Raw genomic sequence first — 22,500 nt, forward strand, 5'->3', positions numbered from 1 at the left:
TGCAACAGAAGCACCCTTCCACTGCAGCCTTCCTGCCTCTTACACAGTCAGTTTCAGATTCAAAGCTTTTTCTGTTGTTGCTGTGATGATTGGGAGAGAACAATCAATAAGCCGCCCCTCACGTCCACACGTTGAGCTCATCGACCAATCAGAGCTTTCCATGTCTTCCAGCAGGTGAGACGTTAGCAGCTGAGCAGGTTAACGAGCGAAATCAACACCTTTGTTTGATCAACAGACAAACGTGAAGCTAACTGACGCTAACACGTGTGCGTGCGTGCGTGCGTGCGTGCGTGCGTGCGTGCGTGCGTGCGTGCGTGCGTGCGTGCGTGCGTGCGTGCGTGCGTGCGTGCTACCTATGCGGCTGTCCATCACGTAGGTCTCTATGATGGCGCTCTTCCTGCAGATGTCTTCAGCCATGGATGAACAGCTGACCTCCAGGTGTTTCACCTGAGGGAGAAGAAAACTGTTCAGAGCAGGAAGAAGTACTGCGATCATTTACTTCATAGAAGTACCAATACTACAGTGTACAAATACTCTAAAGTCTGGCACTGAAAATGTTACTTCAGTGTAAGTACTCACATCAAGTACCAAAAGTGTAAGTACTCATTAAGCAGATCAATTCAGAGTAATCATTGATGTCATTGATGATGACAGCAGCTGGTATACGTCGATTATTAGCTGATTGATATTTGGAATTGATAACGTGAATGTTATCAAATAAATGTGCTGAAGTAAAAATTTTGAAATGGAAGTACTCAAGTACACGTAGCAGTAAACGTACACAGTACTGACGAGCTTACAATATTTTAGCCCAAAAGTCTTTTCACAACATTAGTACTGTATTAGTACTTCATGTGAGTACTGGCGTGTGGACATGACCCGGTGAAGTACTGCAGCGTCAGCGCAGACGCCAGCTGACCTGGAAACAGCTGATGTATTGAACAGAGGAATCGATCAATAATGCATCGAAGGCATGAAGCTCTGCTGCTGCTCGCCATCCACCCGCCGGAAGCAGAGCGGGGACGTTAAGGCTGGGCGTGGCGAGCGTTTCTCCGGTTTGTTTTTTTGAACAGACGGGACAGGTGACGTGTGGTTGTCATGGTAACCTCACCTTCTCCTCCAGCATCCATTTCTCCTGCTGAACCTCCGCGAGTCTCTGGAACAACTCCCCGACCTCGTCATCGGACAGCTCAGCCGGACGCTGAGACTGAGGGCTGCCGCCTCCAGACTGAGGACAGAGGGGACAGACAGAGGACAGACATCAGAGCCGAGTCCAGCACAGGTGGACATTCAGAGCTTTTTCTGCGATCAATACCAACCAATGCAAAAGCTGCGTTCAATGAAAACGTGTCGACATGTTGAACACGTCTTTCCCTCACTGTGAACTGTACAAAACACTGCATGTTGACAATCCCAATAAAGTTTATTCAAACGAGACTGAGTGATCTCACGGTTTCTGTCCATCTGGGCTCAGTCACAGTGAAAGTGACTTTTGGCTCCAGCTCTTAAACATTAAAGCGACGACTTTAAAACAAGCTCACTACAAACGTCTGATCCAGACAGCCAACAGGCAGGTTATTGATTACTCAGGTGAACGATCAGCAAACTGAACGATCCATCAGAAAATCAAACTAAGCTAAAGCGACGTCCTCCGAGCGCTGAGTGCTGGAGGTGCATTTACACGTTTCTCCTGAAGGCTGAAGCAACTGAACGTCTCCTGACTGACTGACAGTTCACCATCAAAGAGGTTAGAGACCCGACGTGAAGCTGGAGCCCACAGCTCTGCTCAGCCATCAGAGGCTCAGAGGCGTCTGATGGGAAAGGTCGAAGCAGCAGGACGTCACAGACACGCAGCGCCCACCGCTTCATGTCATGTGATGCTGCTGCTGCTAACGACGAGCTGATGGTGGAAGGTTGGCTCTATTCATTCACACACACACACACACACACACACATGATGATGGGATGTTACGGTTCAGCCAGTCAAGGTCATGACCCTGATCACATGATGTCGAGGAGACAGAGAGAGAAGTTATTAAGAAAAAATGACAAACTAGACGCGACACTAACGAGACAAAACCGACTGGAAGAGAGAAAAATTGCTTTCGGCTCCACCCACCTTGTTCTGATTGGCTGGCTGAGCCTCCTTCATCATGTCTCTGTAGGAGAAGGAGGAGACGGAGGACGAGTCTCCGGTCTGCTGCGTCCGGCTGGGACTGTTGATCTCTGACAGAACCAGCTCCTCCAGACCTGCAGAGAAGATGATCCGGATCAGTTCCTCCTACCAAAACTACATCAAGCAGTTTCTCTGCGGACCGCCCCTTTAAACCAGCAGACTGCCCCTTTAAACCAGCAGACTGCCCCTTTAAACCAGCAGACTGCCCCTTTAAACCAACAGACTGTCCCTTTAAACCAACAGACCGCCCCTTTAAACCAGCAGACCGCCCCTTTAAACCAACAGACTGCCCCTTTAAACCAACAGACCGCCCCTTTAAACCAACAGACCGCCCCTTTAAACCAGCAGACTGCCCCTTTAAACCAACAGACTGTCCCTTTAAACCAACAGACTGTCCCTTTAAACCAACAGACTGTCCCTTTAAACCAGCGGACCGCCCCTTTAAACCAGCGGACCGCCCCTTTAAACCAGCGGACTGCCCCTTTAATGCAGCGGACTGCCCCTTTAAACCAGCAGACTACCCCTTTAATGCAGCGGACCGTCCCTTTAAACCAACAGACTGTCCCTTTAAACCAACAGACTGTCCCTTTAAACCAGCGGACCGCCCCTTTAAACCAGCGGACCGCCCCTTTAAACCAGCGGACTGCCCCTTTAATGCAGCGGACCGTCCCTTTAATGCAGCGGACCGTCCCTTTAAACCAACAGACCGCCCCTTTAAACCAGCAGACCGTCCCTTTAATGCAGCGGACCGTCCCTTTAACGCAGTGGACCGTCCCTTTAATGCAGGTGCTCTGAGTGGGCAGAGATAAGTAGGCTACTTTAAAATGTCTGATTCTCAGGTTTGTGCAGAAGAGCCTTTAAACATTCATCACCACTCATAGATTATACATGATGCTCAGAGTGAGTGTGTGTGTGTGTGCGCGTGTGTGTGTGTGTGATAACTAGTTAAACCACAGTGACAGAAGGACGTTAAAGAAAAGGTTCAGGACAGAAACAGAGAGAAAGTCAAAGATCTGCTACAAAAGACAAACATTAAGCAGGAAGAAGAAAGTCCAGACAATCAGAAAGTGTGTGTGTGTGTGTGTGTGTGTGTGTGTGTGTGTGTGTGTGTGTGTGTGTGTGTGTGTGTGTGTGTGTGTGTGTGTTGCCAGCAGACGCCGGTGTGTCCACGTCAGCTCTGGGAATCAGAGCGCTGCATCAAATATTGAACATCAGGTTCCGGACTGGACCCGAACCTCCTGGCGCAGATTTAGCACACCGCGGCTAATCAGAGCCATCGCTCACATCTCACACACACACACACACACACACACACACACACACACACACACACACACAGTCTATCCTTACTGAAGCCTTTAAAGGGGATTTAAATGACAAAAACATGACGATAAAACATGATGATAAAAGCATTATTGATTATTGATTAATGAGAGTTGTTGATCTGCAGGTCTGAGGCTCTGTTTCAAACCAGTTACAGACACACTCAGAGCTGCTTCCAGTCTGTGGGCCGCGAGCCATGACATCATGATGACCTCGTGCTCAGGGTGTCTCAGGTGAGCGTTCGTACCTGTCCTGGTCTTGCTGTTGGTCAGGATCTCCTGGAGTCTCTCCTGCAGTTTGTCGGCTCGCTTCCTCTCCAGCTGCAGCTGCCGCTTCAAGTCCTTCAGCTGCACGCACACACACACACACACACACACACACACACACACACACACACACACACACACACACAAGGATTTACTTTTTAATTATTGTTTTCTATGCATGGCTGCTCTTAAATTACTCTGCAAAATATATTCAGTCTCTCATCTCAAACGCTGTCTGTCCATCACTCCGTCTGTCTGTCTGTCTGTCAATCACTGTCTGTCTGTCCATCACTCCATCTGTCTGTCCATCACTCTGTCTGTCTGTCCATCACTCTGTCTGTCTGTCTGTCTGTCTGTCTGTCTGTCTGTCTGTCTGTCTGTCTGTCTGTCCATCACTCTGTCACTCTGTCTGTCCATCACTCCGTCACTCTGTCTGTCTGTCTGTCCATCACTCCATCTGTCTGTCTGTCAATCACTGTCTGTCTGTCTGTCCATCACTCTGTCTGTCTTTCTGTCCATCCATCCGTCCGTCCATCTGTAAACATGGACTCACCGCTGCACTTCCCTTCTTCTCCAGAATCCTCTGACCGTCCACAGTGTCCTTTATTTCCTGCAGAGACAAAGACACACTTGAACGACTATCAGGACAGTGTTTTCCTCGATGCAGCGTTTAAAGGGGCCTCTCAGAAGGTCACCGGTTCGATCCCTGGCCTCGGCAGTCTACATGTCCAAGCGTCCTTGGGCAGATACTGACTCTGGTCCTGATGCTGAGCCATCCGTGTGTGTGTGTGTGTGTGTGTGTGTGTGTGTGTGTGTGTGTGTGTGTGTGTGTGTGTGTGTGTGTGTGTGTGCGCAGACTTGTGTCGTAGAAGTGCTTCGAGTGGTCATCAGACCAGGAAGAACCCAGTCCGCCCACCATCTGAGGGACCAATCAAAGGACTTTACAGATGAGGCCTGTTTCAGTCTGAGCTCTGAACGAATCACTGATCAGCGTCTGATGTTTAATGATGATGACTGAGATGAAGATCAATCCGTGGAACAGGAGCCGTAAATATACACAGCTGCTAGACAAACACACTCAGCCTCCTCCTCCTCCTCCTCCTGATGAAGGTGAAGCAGCTCTAACCTGTCACCACAGGTGTGGAAATGAAAAGCAGACGTGGCGCTCAGGTCGGCAAACAAACGGCTTCAGAAAGCCGCTGAGACAGGAAACATGGCGGAGCAGGTTGGCCCTGTTGGTCTGTGACCTTCTGCTCAGAGCTAAACTGACCTGCAGTCTGCAGCCTCGCGCCAGCTCCTACATTAACCAACACAGACTTTACGATGGGGTTCAAGAGCGCTGATGCCAGATCAGCTCTGGGCATCGGCCGACACTGTGAGTCTGAACATCAGGGAGAAAAACCTGCAGGATCACTATCATGAGCCTTTAAAGCTGAAGCCAACAACGTTCTCACACAGCAGCAACACGTCCAGCGCAGCTCTCGTGGTCACAGTGGTCGTACGTTTGTAGTACTGGTAGTATTGGCAGTATCAGGAGTAGTACAGTTCGTTTGTGTTGTCACCTGTTTGAGTTTCTCGATGGTGTCGTTGTGTTCATCCCTCTGTTTCTCCACCTCCACCAGCTGCTGCTTCAATCCCTCCATCTCTGACTGCTTCTCCTGCAGGACAGACAGAGACACAGAGAGACGTATGAGGACACAGAGACGCAGAAAGACATATGAGGACACCGTTTTCAGCTGGGAAATGACACAGTGAGACCAAGTCAGTTAGTCAAGTTTTCCTCAAGTCATCTCAGGACCCTTTCTCTCTGAGACTGTCTTCACTGAGGACCGAGGAGTCCACGAGGGCCAGCAGAGACCTCGAGCAGATCCAGGATCAGAGCGAGCCGTTCAGCTGCTCACAGATCAGCTGGAGAAACTCTGGTGGGTCTCAAATATTCAGCAGGGATCATATTTTACCAGGTTTTTACACGACATAAATTCAGCGACAGACGCCCAAACTGTTTCTGAACACGGTTTCACAAAAAGTCAAATGAATCGTCAGTCGACTGAAATCAGACCTGATCATTCCCAACAGGAAGCAGCAGAAAAACCTCAGCGACATAAACCGAGCCGTCAGACAGCGCACGACGCTTCGCTCGTGGCGTCAGAGGCGTCGCTGACTCGACCGTGAAGTGAAGTGAAGACGAACACAGACGACAGAAACCATGAAAACAGAGAACACAGTGAGAAACTTTTCTTCCTCTGTGAGAAAGAAAACATTTCAACGAGCCTCATCTGCACCTTCAGTGATGCCCCCTCGCTCCTAATCCATCTGACTGAGGGATTACTAAAAAATCTACGGTTAATTCCTCTCTAATCTTCTGCTGCTAATTAATTTGACTAAAATCTGCATTAAAAACAGCTGCCCACCTGACCGAGGAAGGAAGCATGGAAATCTGCAGCAGAACAACAGTCTGATAATCCCTGTGATGTCACACACCTCTACACACACACACACACACACACCTCCACACACACACACACCTCCACACACACACACACACACCTCCACACACACACACACACCTCCACACACACACACACACACACACACACAGAGCTCATTAGGCCGGATGGGCTTTGTGTTCATTTCTCAGGCGTTCACATTTTACTACGATGACAAAGTCAACACGGCGAAAGAAAGACGGACAGAAAAATGTAAAAATGACAGACAGACAGGTGGACAGACAGACGGATGGCCCGACCGACAGAGCTGGCCCTGAGGGCGTCCCTGTCTGGCCTGTGAGGTCAATCGTAATTTAGAACATAAATGAAGTATTTATGCTGTGCACCCAATAGAACTGTGGTGCTTTTATTTTGAAAAGCGTGCTTTTTTAATTTACATATGGACACACGTGCGTGGGTGAGAAGCTACAGGTGATGCTGCCATCTGGCTCTAAGGAGGAGGGTTGAGGACATCGAGGGACATCTGGAGCCTCAGCTGGAGAACAGAGCGGTCCACTTGGACTCTTTGTCCCTGGCTTAGGACGAGAGCTGCGGTCTCCATGACTCTGCCCAGGACCTCCTCTTCTCACGTGGGATAACTTCATACTTTAACATAACAGCCATGCAGTCAATGAGAGGGACAAAAGCTGGGAGGCAAATGCATATTTGGACAAGTTGGGACTGAAATGGTAACCGGTAGTTAGCTTGTTAACGCTATCAGTTACCGGTAGCATTAGCTAGTTAGCTAACTAGCCCAGTTGTTTTACTTGACTTTATTTTACTGCTTGAGTCACTTTGTTGTCAGGCTGAAGTGAAACCGACTCAGTTTCTCAATAGTTTTTCCAGACCGCCAGCAGCTTGACAGCGACGTGACGGGGACTGTATTCTCCTGTCTGTTGACGTTACCTCGACCGGTAACTGGCAGCATTAGAAGCTGGATAACATCAGTTACACTAGATAGCTGGCAGTAGCTAATTAACTAGTTAGCCTACACCAGCTAACAGATGTACTGAACTTAATCTTACCTCGACCGCTACCGGTAGCATTAACTTGTTAGTTAGCTAATGCTATCGGTTAGCGGTTGCCAGTAATTTGTTAGCTAACTAGCCCAGGTGTTGGCTCAGGTGTCCCACCCTGCTCTAACTGGCTGTGAGGACGAGGCTCTGGCAGCCTCATGGCTGTGACCATGTGACTCTAACTGATGGTGTTTGGATCAGTGTCGGTGTCTCGTGTCCGTCCTCACACCAGAGTCCAGTTAGCAGCAGAAGTGGTGTCTTCTGGAAGCTGGAGGGCAGGTGTCAGATACAAGGTTTCCATGTGCTGCCGTAACATCAGGACTGACTGATGGTGAGTTTCTCTGAGATAAAACACGTCAGTCAGTTCATGTTTTTCAGACTCTGAGTCCTGCAGATCGTTGGGTCCATGACGTCTGATTAGAGCTCAGGGATCGACTCTCTGTTCTTCTGAATCACATCAGACTCCTGAAGGTGTGAACGAATGAACTTTGAACCCTCTGATGATCGTCACGTGTCATCTGAAACTGATGGAACTGAACAGATCAGGATCCACCAGGATCAAACTTTCTGAGGCTGCAGGAGATTATCTTTCAGCCATTTGAGGTCTGATTTAACGCCCCGTCAGAGCCGGCGTTCAGTCAGTCACACAGGAAACCACAGGTGAGCGCTCAAATCCAAAGCGGCAGCACGGAGCGTACCTGCCTGCTGATGACACGTCCTCCATCCTTAATTAACTTTTCCTATTAAGTTTCCTCGTTCTGCTCGTAGTATCAGGCTGTTATCCAGCAGATAACACACACACACACACACACACACACACACACACACACACACACACACACACACACACACACACACACACACACACACACACACACACACACACACACACACACACACACACACATACACACACACACACACACACACACACACACTCTCTGCAGTCCTTCAGGGAGACACAGTTTCCTCACAGGACCACACAGTCAGCCTGGTAATCTGATTGGCTGAAAGGACTCATTACATCTGACATATCCCATGATGCACAGCGTGTTGTGCTTTATTGGTTCGTTATCAAACTGTAACGATAACGAAGGCGCGAGCTTTCCTGAGGACATTCTGTCTGTTGTCCTCTTGTCTCTTTAGATCATTGTGTCCTCTGTGTCTGTTGTCCTCTTGCATGTTCACACACACACACACCTACAGTACTTACAAAACATCTTCTGAAAAACTCTGTGTGTGTGTGACTGTGTGTTTGTTTGTGTGTGTCTGTGTGTGTCTGTGTGTGTGTGTATGACTGTGGGCATGTGTGTGTGCACACCTCCAGCTGATGTGTGTGTTCCTCGTGCAGATGCTCCATCTCGTCCTGATGTTCCAGAGTCTTCTTCTCTATGTTCTCCTGCAGAGATCAAAGGAACAGTTCAGGATTTGACTGATTGATTGACTGATTGATTGATCGATCGATCGATTGATTGATTGATTGATCGATTGATTGATTGATTGATTGACTGGTTGGTAGGTAGACTGTGGCGTGTTGTGCTAGCAGCAGCTAACATAGCCTGCAGCAGAGACGCAGGATGGACACACGACTCTCGAGGTTTGGACAGGTTTGGTTTAACAGCACGGCAGCACAGCAGCGCTCTGCTCAAACATGACCTGTTCCACCTGTAACCACACCCCCCGGTGATGTCACAGAGCACTGACACACAGCGCAGGTGTCATTAACTAGCCGGCTGACTGACTGACCTCCGCCTCCTTCAGCCGTCTCTCGAACCACCCTTTAGTTCCCTCCATGGACAGAACCTGAGCCTGCAGCTCCTCCACCCGCTGCTGGAGACCCTCCAGCTCTTTGGTCCGAGCCTGAAACACACACACACACACACACACACACACACACCAACGTCTCGTTTCTCCTCGTGACCTCCTCCTCAGCTTTCACCTCCTCTCCCCGGTGCTCCTCCATCCTGTTCCCACCCGGTTTACCTTTTCATCTCTCAGCTGCTGTCGGATCTCCTCCTCAGAGCGATTCTTGTCTTCATGGAGTCCTCGGAGCTCCTTCTCGTAGCGAGCCCTCACCCCAAGAACCTGAGAGGAGGAGGAGAGAGGAGGAGGAGAAAGAGAAGAGAGGAGGAGGAGAGAGGAGGAGGAGGGGGGAGAGAGGAGGAGAGAGGAGGAGGAGAGAGAAGAGAGGAGGGGAGAGAGGAGGGGAGAGAGGAGGAGGAGAGAGGAGGGGGAGAGAGGAGGGGAGAGAGGAGGAGGAGAGAGGAGAGAGGAGGAGAGAGGAGGAGGAGAGAGGAGGGGGAGAGAGGAGGAGGAGAGAGAAGAGAGGAGGGGAGAGAGGAGGGGAGAGAGGAGGAGAGAGGAGGAGGAGAGAGGAGGGGGAGAGAGGAGAGAGGAGGAGGAGAGAGGAGAGAGAAGAGAGGAGGAGGAGAGAGGAGGGGAGAGAGGAGGAGGAGAGAGGAGAGAGGAGAGGAGAGAGGAGGAGGAGAGAGGAGAGAGGAGGGGGAGAGAGGAGAGAGGAGGGGAGAGAGGAGGAGGAGAGAGGAGGGGAGAGAGAGGAGGAGGAGAGAGGAGGAGGAGAGAGAGGAGGAGGAGAGAGAGGAGGAGAGAGGAAACAGACTTCATTCAAAATCAGATGCAACTGGTTTGTATTTGTGTATGACTGATAATAAAGAGGAGGAAGTAAGAAAGAAGAAAGAGAGAAACAGATCAGGATCATCAGAGGAAGAAAGAAAAAGAATAAAAGAGAAGAAAGAAACAAGAAACAGGAAAACTGAGGAGAGAAGCAGGAGCAGAAACGGCGTCTCGCCTCCTTCTCGTGCTGCAGTTTGAGGTCTGACAGCGCCTCCTTGTGGTCAGACTTCTCCTGGTTCAGCTGGATGGCCATGTCATCCAACATGGCCTTCCTCTTCTCCGCTGTCTACTCACACACACACCAACACACACACCAACACACACGCGCGCGCACACACACACACACACACACACGCACACACGCACACACGCACACACGCACACACACACACACACACACACACACACACACACACAGTGTTGCTCATTAGTGTGTTTATGATCTTAATGTCTTAATGTGTGATGTGTGTGTGTCTGTGTGCTTGTTTGTAGATGTGTTCTGTCCACCTGTCTGTCCGTCTTTCTTTCGCCTTGTTGACTTTGTCATCGTAGTAAAATGTGAACGCCTGAGAAATGAACACAAAGCCCATCCGGCCTAATGTGCTCTGTGTGTGTGTGTGTGTGTGTGTGTGTGTGTGTGTGTGTGTGTGTGTGTGTGTGTGTGTGTGTGTGTGTGTGTGTGTGTGTGTGTGTGTGTGTGTGTGTGTACCTTCTTAGCCTCGTCCAGCTCTCTCAGCAGTTTGTCCTTCTCTTGTCCTTCTTCTGTTAACTGTTCCAACAACTTTCTGTTGGCAAAGCTCGACTCCTGAAGAGAAGAAGAGACAAACAGGATAGAAACAGGCTGTGATGTCAAACTCTCCAACTCTCCCTGAACGCATCGCTGTGACACAGGTTCAAAGAGGAAGATTTCTCCTCTTCACAGTGACAAACTGTCAGACTGAGCTGATGCTCGTACAGTGAAGAAACAACGCCTGGAAAAGAACCAGATTTTTATCAGCTAACTGTAGTACTTAAAGTACTTGAAGTACTTAAACTCTTCATCCTTCCGTTCGACATCAGAACCAGCACATCTGGACACAGGTGGCTCTCGTCTTGTGCTGGCGTCCACGTGTTACCTGCAGCTGGGAGTTCAGGTCGTCCCTCTGAGCCAGCAGACTGTCCTGCTCGCCTCGTCTCTGCTGCAGCTCGGCCGTCAAAGCCTCCTGCTGCTCGCGCAGCAGATTCATCTCCTGCGTCTTCACCGTCTGGATCTGCACATGGAGACACAACTTTATTTAACATCACAATCAGAGACGCTGACACGAACGTCACAGCACAAAATGTAAGAAAGTGGACAATGAAAGATGCAATGAAGTCAGTTTCAGGTGACTGCAGAGACATCAGAGGACAAAAACAATGAGACGAGGACAGACGACTTCAGATGACATCTGACGCCTGATGCAGTGGACAGTTTCACAGAGTGAGATGGAGAGGGACGACTCGGAGAACACAACAAGGTTCTAGTCCAGCTTTTATGTCTCTCGTCTGCCAATCAAATGGACATGCACTGTCCTACAGGCCACCTGAGTCCGTCGCACCTGCAGCCAGATGGCCACGGGAAGGCGGGGGCCATGCCGTCTCACGAGGACACCTTTCAGCGTCCTGCTTTTATTCATTTAGAAGAGAACTATATCAGAACCTGAGGGCCAACGTTACTCAAACTAAGGTTAAGGTTCTAGAAAGGGGGTCTAGAACCCTGTTCTCCATGAAGGGTTCCAGCTCCAGTTCTAGGTACTTTCACTTAGAACCAGAGGAGCATCTGTTACACGATCAGTCTGAGAAACTGTTTTTGGATTGAGGTTTTCCAGATTCCATCCGTTCCAGCTCGTTGTTTATTTCTATTTTTTCTGACCAGATTATCGGTCCAGATGGTTCCAGATGAGGATTTAAAGTATAATTACTAGAACAGCCGGAACCCAAAGGTTCAGGGTGACGTCCTCAGGTTCATCACCAGCTCCTGAGCCTTGTTCTAGGGTCCAACCTCCAAACTGAACTTTCTGTTTTCAGTTCTGGTTCTATGTGACGTTCTCCAGGTGTCTCACCTGTTACATGGCAGCGAGGTCAGTGCACAGAGGAGCGCTTTGGAGTCAGGCCTCCAGACAAAGTTCTCCAGCTTTATTACCTGTTCTAGAGCGGCTAGGTTTGTCCTCAGAGCATCGTTCTCCTGAAGGATGTTGTCCACCTGCTCCTGACTGACTGCGCTCTGATTGGCTACCTGCAGCACCAACGCACCACAGGCAGGGGGCAGCAGAGAGAACAGGACAGAAAGAACCAAAAGGAACAGAAAGAAACCAGGAGTCCCATTAGGAGAACCGATAAAGGACAACAAGAAAAGAGGGACAGACACAACGAAACAACAAAAACAGAAAGGTAAAAAACCGAAGGAGGACAAGAGGACAGAACAGGTCAGAAACACAGACAGACAGACAGACAGACAGACAGACAGACAGACAGACAGACAGACAGAGACAGACAGCAGGCAGAAAAACAGCCAGCACGATACTGAACAACCATTTTCCAATAAACGTGTGTGAGACTCTGGACAATGTCCAAACGGCCAGAGAAAACAGCTTCAGTGTCTCTGCTTTAAATTCAAAGCTGCAGCGTGAGGTAACGTCCAGCTGTCCAACAGTCACATGATCTGTTCAGCAGGACGGTTCACCACATGCCACATGACCTGAGAGCGACGGTGGTGATAAAGAACCAGGACGCTGACAGGACAGTCACTGTACCGTCATATAAAAGGACAAACACCTTGACAGAAGGATTCGGCCATGTCGGCCCTGTTACTTCCTGTTTACCATCACTGTGCGGACGCACCGCTGTCGACCCAGCTAGCATAACGTTAGCTTTGTGGCTCACTGCAGAGCTGCCTGAGCTCAGCAGACCACCAACATCTGCACGTCGTATCTCAGGTTCGTCCTGTTCGTAGGAGGAGGAACGAGGTTTCCGCTGCAAGAACCCCACACGATGGCTCTGATTGGTCCAGGTATTTGTCAAACAAACTTTTGATACTGATGCACAACACATGACAATATGAACCAATAGTAGGCCCTACTACTGGTGTAGGCCCTCGAGGTGTCCAGAGTCAGAAGTTAATGGATTCTGCAAAGTCTGCATGTCAGACGGTTCTGGCGTCCTCCATTAATTCCTGATAATGGACACCTGGCAGGAAAACATGTTTAAGGAGACGTGGAGAAGAGGCCGGAGCTCCTGCAGTTATCAGTTTTAGTCAAACCCCTCCCTTCAACCCCCACCTCTGCCCTCTGACCACCTCCTCAGCCCTCAGCCTCACTCACACAGGTTTGATTTCCCCCTTACATTTCGTCTTCTTTGCCCTAAGTGTGGACTGACAGGCTCTCCCTGAGACCTGACAGGTAACAGCTTCCTGTCTCCAGGTGTTGTCGGGTGCTTTACCTGGTCTTTGAGGGCGTGCACGGCCACCTCATGCTCCTTGTCTTTGCTCTCCAGCTGCTCTCTCAGCTCAGCTGTCGTCTGAACCGCAACACAAACACAGTCAGCCACTTTGGATGTGAACAAAACACTGAGAGTCAGAGGAGGCTCAGCGACTTTACTACTACTATTATACGACAAATTATTATCATCATGTTACCCAGAAGTACATAAAGTATTTGAAATGAGCGCCACCTTCACCAGCTGCAACATGAATGCATCAGTAACTATGATCCACTGATATTATACATACTGTAAAGTGAAAGGAGTACTTTTACTACATTCTGAAGTTTTCATACTTTCACTTAAGAAAGATTCTGAATGCAGGCCTTTTAAGAAGTATTTCTACACAGTGGTACTGCTGCTTTTATTTGTGGTGAAAGTTCTGAGTGCTCCTTGCAGCTGTGGCTGCGTCACTGAGGTCTGACCTGATTGGCTGCCATCAGGTCCGACTGAAGCTTCTGGATGCGGGTGTTCATGGCCTTCAGCTCTTCCTCTTTCCTTTGGTTGATCTCATCGATCTTCGTCCTGCAGACAAACGAGATGCTCAGCAGGCAACACACTGGTAACAGTACTACCAGCAACACAGGCTGCAGTAGTAGCAGTAGTACTAATAGCAGTAGTAGCAGTACTATCAGCAGCAGTATGTGTGAGCGCCGCTCTGACCTGCTGTCATTGTACAGAACCTCCTTCTCTCCCTGCAGACGCTGGAAACTGTGACAGAAACACAAAGTTTAGGACGAGCAGTCTGACCAGCTCCAGTCTGACCAGCTCCAGTCTGACCAGCTCCAGTCTGACCAGCTCCAGTCTGACCAGCTCCAGTCTGACCAGCTGGGTGTCAAAGCTCTGCAGCTCTTCACGCTCCTCTAACGCCCCCCAGAGGACAAGAACCAGAACTTCACCTCACATCACAACATCTACCATCAGTCAGACACATCAGCTGAGACCTCGAGGTTCAGGTGCATCACAGAAACAGGTGAGAGCAGGAGAAGCTGAGCTAGAGACATGTTTGACTGACACCGTCTCACCTCTCCTGCTTCTTCTTTAACTTGTCAGACAGCTGGAGGACAGACAGACAGACAGATTAAAAGAGTATGAATGAGGCTTAATAATCAATAATCAATAATCAATCAATGGGTCCTGTCAGGCTTCACTCACCTTTGTTATCTCTTCCTGCAGTTTGGTGATTTCAGCCTGTTTGGACACCTGAAGACAGACAGGAGACAAACACTTTTAGAGCGAAGCATCAGAGAAACCGAGAATCAGGTGAGTGTGTGTCAGGTGAGTGAGTGTGTGTGTGTCAGGTGAGTGTGCGTCAGGTGAGTGTGTGTGCGTCAGGTGAGTGAGTGTGTGTGCGTCAGGTGAGTGAGTGTGTGTGTCAGGTGAGTGAGTGTGTGTGTCAGGTGAGTGTGCGTCAGGTGAGTGAGTGTGCATCAGGTGTGTGTGCGTCAGGTGAGTGTGTGTGCATCAGGTGAGTGAGTGTGTGTGCGTCAGGTGAGTGAGTGTGCATCAGGTGAGTGTGTGTCAGGTGAGTGTGTGTGTGTCAGGTGAGTGAGTGTGTGTGTCAGGTGAGTGTGCGTCACGTGAGTGTGTGTGTGTGTCAGGTGAGTGAGTGTGCATCAGGTGAGTGTGTGTGTGTCAGGTGAGTGAGTGTGTGTGTCAGGTGAGTGTGCGTCACGTGAGTGTGTGTGTGTGTGTCAGGTGAGTGAGTGTGCATCAGGTGAGTGTGTGTGTGTCAGGTGAGTGTGCGTCAGGTGAGTGTGTGTGCATCAGGTGAGTGTGTGTCAGGTGAGTGTGAGTGTGTCAGGTGAGTGTGTCAGGTGAGTGTGAGTGTGTCAGGTGAGTGTGTGTCAGGTGAGTGTGCGTCAGGTGAGTTTGTGTGTGTCAGGTGAGTGTGAGTGTGTCAGGTGAGTGTGTGTGTGTCAGGTGAGTGTGAGTGTGTCAGGTGAGTGGGAGTACCTCCAGCTGGTGGACCTGCTCCCTCAGCAGCCTCTTCTCCTCCTGCTCGGTGTTCAGTGCCATCTCCAGCTCTGGTCCAAAGCAGTGAGTTATTGGACAGAGAGCAGCCGACCAGCCTATCGCTGCCTGCTTAGCTACAATCTTCTCTACGCTCTTCTCTGACAGGCCTAAAGGGGGCGCCGCACACAGCAGGGGCAGTCTGTTAGGCCAGACACACACTACGCCAGCTCCTCGCTCTGCGCCTCCTCCCACAGCGTTTCTGTGGAGGAGTTCGACCGCGTCTCAGTCCGGCGCTTTGTGGCCGAGCTGCAAAGTCAAAGGTCGACGGCCTGCTGGAGGGGCGTTCACTGACGGCGCGTTCATCTGAGTTTCTACGCCTTACGCCAACGTCCGAGCGCTGCTTTTATGTTTCTGGTGTCAAACCTTTGTGTTTCTGTCGTTCGTGATAATTCAACTCTAAGTCAACATCATTCGCTTCAGAAACCATTTTTGTCTTACGCAGAAAAGCGGTTCAGCACATCTTTAAAGTTTTCCACATTTTAGTTTATGAAACTTTAAATCAGGAATCAGGAAAACATGATGAATCTGTGTAGAAATCTGACTTTCTCACTCGGTCAGTGTGACAGGTGAAACATCACATTTCTCATCAAGCTAACGTGTCTGAATCAGTTTTGGCTTTGCAGCTTTGCCAGAAAACACCAGATTTCGGAGTCTGGACTCTGCTTCAGGGTGAAAATGCTGCTATTTGTCGACAGCCTGGTTAGTCTTTGCTGATGTTTCTGTCGCTCTTCGCTCAGTCAGCCTGTAGTGTGTGTCTGCCCTGAGCCAGCTAGCTGCTCTACGCTTCGATAAAGCCGAGCCGCGCTGTCACTGTCAATTCTCAAATAGAAAGCAGATCGTATCACCAGGGGAGGTTCGAGGCCGCGTCAGGAACAGCCCGTATTTGAGAATTCAGGGTGACAAGCGTCAGAAAGAGCCACGCTGATGAAGTCACATGATTGATCTGTTATCAGAACAAATCACACAGCAGCGTTCAGACTGTCTGCAGAGCTCCAGACAGCTTTAATCACTGATCAAAACGAGCTCGTTAATGACGTTTGGAGGAGGTTACCTTGTTTAAAAAGACTGTAGCGATGCGTTCAATGACACTGAAGTGAAGAAGAAGGAATTGTTAAGTCTGCAGCTGGACTCATTCCTTCAGATTTCTGTGAGTTAAAGTTTCAGCTATCGTCTATTCAGTTTGTTCACTTTGGTACGTGTCCTTGAACGCACCGTCAGTCTCTGCTCCCGCTGCGTGGACACGTTCGTTTCATCACCGCGACGTCTTTCTGCAGCAAGTTTCAGTTGTTAAAGAAACAGCTTGAACTTCATTTGACTTCACTGAGGAACTCACAATCTCACTGTGTGTGTTAAAGCACAGCCTGGAGATACTCTGATTTCCTTTTGTCAGTGAATCTCACGTCAAACCAGCAGTCAATGCTAACTGCTAACTGAGTGCTAACTGCTAACAATAACTGTGTGTGTATCACAGCTGATTGATCTCCTTCCTCTGAGTTTCATTAAAGTGAGTCTCATGGTTGTTCCTCCATCACCATCAACACACACACACTACGCAGCAAATGTGGATTCATCCGCCACTGAAAGTAGTCCCATCAAAGCCCTATTTCCTCCTGTTTGTGACAGCGAGCAGCCGTTTAAGGAAATAAGCTAATTAAGCCTTTTAAACATGAAACTAAATATTTTTTTAAAGGTTTTCAGGAGGAACCAATGAGCTTTGAGCTGAGAGCCACAGACAGGAAGGACATGAGATTCGCTGACAACAAGAAAAATACAGAATAAAACCAAATAATACAGAAGAAGCTAGAACCTTGAATAAGAACAGAGTGAAGCTTTAAGTTGATGCTAACTCAAAGGAAAAAGCGCTTCAACATTCATTCGTGTGAATGATCTAAACGATGCTGGAAATAACATGAAGCAGAAGACAAAGCAGAAATTCAGACGCTCATTTAAAGCAAGTCAGCGAGCGTTTAGTGACGGCTTGAGAGAATTAAGTCAGCAGAAATCAGCCTGTTGGAGGAGAAGGTCTGTTTCTCTCCGTGTGACACTCAAACGCCTCACTGGTTCATGACTCGACTCTTAACTGTGAAGCTTTTACTGGTTAAATACGCAGAACGATTCAAGTATCATTTCAGGTAAAATAAGCTGCACATTCACACTTTGGTTCCATCAGAGCGGGTTGTGAAGGATCACATGAGAAGAACAGAGTTTAGTTTTAGTAAGAAAAGAGACCCTGAACTCACCGTGAAGCTGCTTCCCTGTGTGCTCCAGCTGAGCCTCCGTCTGAGGAAACACAGCAAAATACATGAAAACACACACGCACACTGACAGGAATGAAGCTGCTATTTGTCTTCATCTCACACTTTATTTCCCTTTTTGGCTTTTGCTCGTGAAAATATGTTAGTCAACAGTTTTTGAGTGAAAATTTGAGAAAACTTGGGATTAAATTGTGGACGAATCAGCTGAGATCGACTCGACGTCGGTGAGTAAAACATCGTCAACGCGTTCCTCTCGTTAACAGCAGCGTGTGGGAGCGTGTTACTCTCTGTCAATCACCTGCTCCAGCCTGTCATTGGCTGCCTCAGCCGCCGCCCCCTCCCCTCTCCCCGTGACATCAGAGACTCCGTTGGCGCTGGCCGACCCGTCGGTCTCTGCGGTGGCGGCCGCCTGCCTCTGGAGCTCTCTGTCGAAGCGCTCCTGGAGGGCTGCAGGACAGTCCAGAAAAGATTTAAGTGAAGAGGGAATCATCAAATCCACCAGATGCTCAACACACACAAACACACACACACACACACACACACACACACACACACACACACACACACACACACACACACACACACACCTTTCATCTTCTTCTGCAGGGCGGAGTTTTCAGCCTGGAGGCGGAGCAGCTCTCCATCCACAGGACCGGAGGAGGGGTTGGGTGGAGGGCCGGACGCTGAGGCGGCTCCTCCGTCCTTCAGGCCCTGGTTCTCCTGCTCCAGCTGCTCGATCTGTGTGCACAGCTGGAAAACACAGCTCACATGTCCACATGTCCACATGTCCACATGACCACATGTCCACATGACCACATGTCCACATGACCACAAGCCTGTTCTCACACAAGAACTGCAAGTGAATGCTGGGCTGCCAGAACACAGAGGACCTACAGTCAGGGCTGCTCCTGAACGCATCCCATGTGACACTGCAGCTGTTTGTCGTGTGTTGTGTTGTGCCGTGCTGTGCTGTGTTGTTGTGTTGTGCTGTTGTGCGGCTCACCTTGGACAGCTCGGTCATCAGCGTGCTGTGCTGTGTCGTGTCGTGTCGTGTTGTGTTGTTGTGTCGTGCCGTGCTGTGCTGTGCTGTGCTGTGCTGTGTCGTGTTGTTGTGTCGTGTTGTCGTGTCGTGCTGTCGTGCGGCTCACCTTGGACAGCTCGGTCATCAGCGTGCTGTTCTGTGTTGTGCTGTGTCGTGCTGTGTCGTGTTGTGTCGTGTTGTGTTGTGTTGTGTTGTGTTGTGTTGTTGTGTCGTGTTGTGTTGTGTTGTGTTGTGCTGTCGTGCGGCTCACCTTGGACAGCTCGGTCATCAGCGTGCTGTGCTGTGTTGTGCTGTTGTGTCGTGCTGTCGTGTCGTGCTGTGTCGTGTTGTGTTGTGTTGTGTTGTGTTGTGTTGTGTTGTGTTGTGTTGTGTTGTCGTGTTGTGTTGTCGTGTTGTGTCGTGTCGTGCTGTCGTGTCGTGCTGTCGTGTTGTGCTGTCGTGCGGCTCACCTTGGACAGCTCGGTCATCAGCGTGCTGTGCTGTGTTGTGCTGTTGTGTCGTGCTGTGTCGTGTTGTGTCGTGTTGTGTTGTGTTGTGTTGTGTTGTGTTGTCGTGTCGTGCTGTTGTGTCGTGCTGTCGTGTCGTGGTGTCGTGCTGTCGTGTCGTGCTGTTGTGTCGTGCTGTGTCGTGCTGTGTCGTGTTGTGTTGTGTTGTGTTGTGTTGTCGTGTTGTGTCGTGTCGTGCTGTCGTGTCGTGCTGTCGTGTCGTGCTGTCGTGTCGTGCTGTCGTGCTGTCGTGTCGTGCTGTCGTGTCGTGCTGTCGTGTCGTGCTGTCGTGCTGTCGTGCTGTCGTGTCGTGCTGTCGTGTCGTGCTGTCGTGTCGTGCTGTGTCGTGCTGTGTCGTGCTGTGTCGTGTTGTGTTGTGTTGTCGTGTTGTGTCGTGTCGTGCTGTCGTGCTGTCGTGCTGTCGTGTCGTGCTGTCGTGTCGTGCGGCTCACCTTGGACAGCTCGGTCATCAGCGTGCTGTGCTGTGTTGTGCTGTTGTGTCGTGCTGTTGTGTCGTGCTGTTGTGTCGTGCTGTGTCGTGTTGTGTTGTGTTGTGTTGTGTTGTGTTGTGTTGTGTTGTCGTGTTGTGTCGTGTCGTGCTGTCGTGTCGTGCTGTCGTGTCGTGCTGTCGTGTCGTGCGGCTCACCTTGGACAGCTCGGTCATCAGCGTGCTGTTCTGCAGCCTGAAGTCTTCCTCCTGACTGTGCAGCTTCCCCTGAAGCATCTCGTTCTCGCTCAGCAGCGCCTCCACCTCCTGCAAAGGCAGACTCAGCGTCAGTCTTCTACAAACAAACTTGTCCTCCGCCTTCGGACGGGAACTGAAGGAACAATGTGTGTCTGAAGACGATAAACCACAGCAAACTGAGCTCCTCATACAATAAGACAACATGAAAAAAGGTTTACAAACAGAACGTCAAACTATAAAAAGGTGTCCAAGAAAAGAAATGATAAGAAACGGTAAGGACGATAGTCAAAACGCAGCATGTCAGGCAGCTGACGGCCACCGGGGGGTGCTGACGATCAGCGTAAACCTGCAGTAACCAAACAGGTAAAACTCACCTGAGCTTTCTTGCTCTTGTTCAAAGCCTGAGGAGACAAACACAACGAATAAAAAAAAAAATGAGATCAAATCAATCTGAAAGAAGTGAATTAAAGTGAATTTAACGGCTTTTTTTTTTTTTTAGTAAAAAAACATCAACAATCACTGATGATGAAGTATTGATTACCTTCTGTGCTTTGATAAAGTCTCTTTCCAGGACCACATTTTTCTGACGGACAGCGTTCAGTTCTGAAACACATCGTCGTCGTCTTCATCATCATCATCATCATCACATTAATTTAATGAATAAAACAAAATGACGAAACAATTCAAACACAATCATGGAAAAGTACCAAAGTAAAAGTACTCAGAGTCCCGTCACTGTCGACCTACTGATGTAATACATGACGGTGTACTTTTACTCACTCATGTTTGTGAATCGTGACTTCCTGTCAGAGCAAAGCTGGTTCACAGACAGACTCAGAGACTTACCTGTCTGCACCTCACCTGTCAAATCTGCTTCTTACCTTTGATGTGACTGTTATCAGACACTAATTGATAACTTCATGTCTCATTAAGTTCAAATCAAGCTGCAGGTGGATGTTACTTCAACAGCAGCCTCGACAAATCAGTGTTTTCCAGCCTTTGACAATCGCGCCGCTTTCACAATAAAGTTTCAACACAGCAGCAAACTGCTCAGATTAGCACACGTCGTGTGAACACACTGAGCCTGAACATGAGCAGCACGACGTCTCTTCAGCCACGTCACGATCGCCAACAGCTTCACCAACATCACTGCTTTAATAATGTGTTGGACCCTCCGTTCACTCAACACACACAGAAACATCTGAGCAGTGTTCACATCAAAGGCCTGAGGTCAGCCAACGGGACGACACTTTCAGGTTTCTACGCTGCTTCTACTTTGTTCCATTTATACGGTGGAGGTTCAGATATGAGGACTCAGCTGTCCTGGGATCAGCTCTGATGGACTGATAGGATCATAAACTGATTCAGATGAAACACTGTGTGGTGACTCTGAGCTACGAGGCGCACGCTGACACCTTTCTACAAAACACCTCAAGACCTGCTTGATCTCAAAGAGACTTCCTGGTTGGACAGATGCTGTGAGAAAGTCCTTCATTTCCTCTGAAGTCTAAAGCTTAAAGTCAAACATCGAAGTGTTGACGGAGAGACGACGAACAGAGCAGACAGCAAACGGCAGCCGACAGGTGACGTTCAGAGAGCTTACCTGCCGAGTTCTTCCTGAGATCATCAGACAGCTGATAGTTCTGAGTCCTCAGCTCCAGCAGCTGGGCCTGCGCACACACACGCACACACAGGCACGCACACACACACAGACACACACACACACACACACACACACACACAGACACACACACACACACACACACACACACACACACAGACACGCAGACACACACACACACACACACACAGACAGACACACACACACACACACACACACACACACACACAGACACGCAGACACACACACACAAACATCATTCTCTTTAGAAGACATGTTTAATTAAAACTGAATCCATAATTTAAGGTGAAGAGTGAAACGAGGAGGAGGAGGAGGAGGAGGAGGAAGAGGAGGAGGAGGAGGAGGAGGAGGAGGAGGAGGAGGAGGAGGAGGACTCGCTGCTCGTTTGGCTGTGATGAAGTCTACTGAATGAGTCACATAAATACAGACAGGAAGATTGAGAGAGAAATCAATTAAAATCAGAGTAAAGTGAAAATCACACAGATGCTGAAGTTCATGAGACACGACCTCAAAGTGTCTCTCTGTGTCAACCCTGATCCAGGATCAACCAAGACCCTGATCAGAGGACCTCAGAGACCTGCTGCTGATTCACCAGAGATCACTAAAGCCTGGAACTGGATTCTCAGCCTGACGAGGAGACAGTGAGGACACGTCAGGATCTGTGTCTCAGGACACCTTGAGGAGGACCTGGTCTAAAGCTCTGCAGCAGGATTGTGGACCACTTGTGAAGGATCTGCTCAGGCAGATGAACAGGGAGGAAGAGTAGTGGAGGCAGGACGAGATGAAAGACTGAGTTATCATTATATGTCCATTTGAGACCAAACTATCTCAGAGACCTTGACTCCGTTGTTTTAGCTTCAGGTGTGCACAGCTTTGACTCTGAAACAGAGTCAAAACAGACCGGACGTGCCAGCCTTCATGGCGGCTCTGCAGTGACCAGATGAGGGTCCAGCCTCTGCACGTAAACATCACCACTGTG

General features: G+C 49.4%; 1 protein-coding gene across 3 annotated transcripts in view; it reads right to left on the reverse strand.

The window, feature by feature from the left end:
• gripap1 (GRIP1 associated protein 1) overlaps positions 1–22,500 on the reverse strand; it is a 30,160-nt gene that overhangs the window by 6,881 nt on the left and 779 nt on the right. Inside the window, exons 2-27 of one of the 3 annotated variants that reach the window (XM_070968262.1) lie at positions 21,483–21,549; positions 20,421–20,482; positions 20,254–20,280; positions 19,841–19,948; positions 18,255–18,417; positions 17,966–18,114; positions 17,653–17,692; positions 15,353–15,423; positions 14,552–14,599; positions 14,422–14,453; positions 14,060–14,107; positions 13,822–13,921; positions 13,358–13,435; positions 12,063–12,155; positions 11,017–11,151; positions 10,611–10,706; positions 10,077–10,187; positions 9,251–9,352; positions 9,014–9,127; positions 8,589–8,666; positions 5,328–5,423; positions 4,319–4,375; positions 3,747–3,846; positions 2,120–2,250; positions 1,112–1,228; positions 354–447 (exon numbers count right to left, since the gene is read on the reverse strand). In XM_070968262.1, coding sequence (XP_070824363.1) covers positions 354–447; positions 1,112–1,228; positions 2,120–2,250; positions 3,747–3,846; positions 4,319–4,375; positions 5,328–5,423; positions 8,589–8,666; positions 9,014–9,127; positions 9,251–9,352; positions 10,077–10,187; positions 10,611–10,706; positions 11,017–11,151; positions 12,063–12,155; positions 13,358–13,435; positions 13,822–13,921; positions 14,060–14,107; positions 14,422–14,453; positions 14,552–14,599; positions 15,353–15,423; positions 17,653–17,692; positions 17,966–18,114; positions 18,255–18,417; positions 19,841–19,948; positions 20,254–20,280; positions 20,421–20,482; positions 21,483–21,549 — 2,317 coding nt within the window. Of the gene's footprint in view, positions 1–353; positions 448–1,111; positions 1,229–2,119; positions 2,251–3,746; positions 3,847–4,318; positions 4,376–5,327; positions 5,424–8,588; positions 8,667–9,013; positions 9,128–9,250; positions 9,353–10,076; positions 10,188–10,610; positions 10,707–11,016; positions 11,152–12,062; positions 12,156–13,357; positions 13,436–13,821; positions 13,922–14,059; positions 14,108–14,421; positions 14,454–14,551; positions 14,600–15,352; positions 15,520–17,652; positions 17,693–17,965; positions 18,115–18,254; positions 18,418–19,840; positions 19,949–20,253; positions 20,281–20,420; positions 20,483–21,482; positions 21,550–22,500 lie in introns of all 3 variants that reach the window. The other 2 variants (XM_070968261.1, XM_070968264.1) reach the window with 2 other exon arrangements.

The sequence above is a fragment of the Chaetodon trifascialis genome, chromosome 8 (genome assembly GCF_039877785.1).
Source record: "Chaetodon trifascialis isolate fChaTrf1 chromosome 8, fChaTrf1.hap1, whole genome shotgun sequence".
NCBI classification, from domain to species: domain Eukaryota; kingdom Metazoa; phylum Chordata; class Actinopteri; order Chaetodontiformes; family Chaetodontidae; genus Chaetodon; species Chaetodon trifascialis.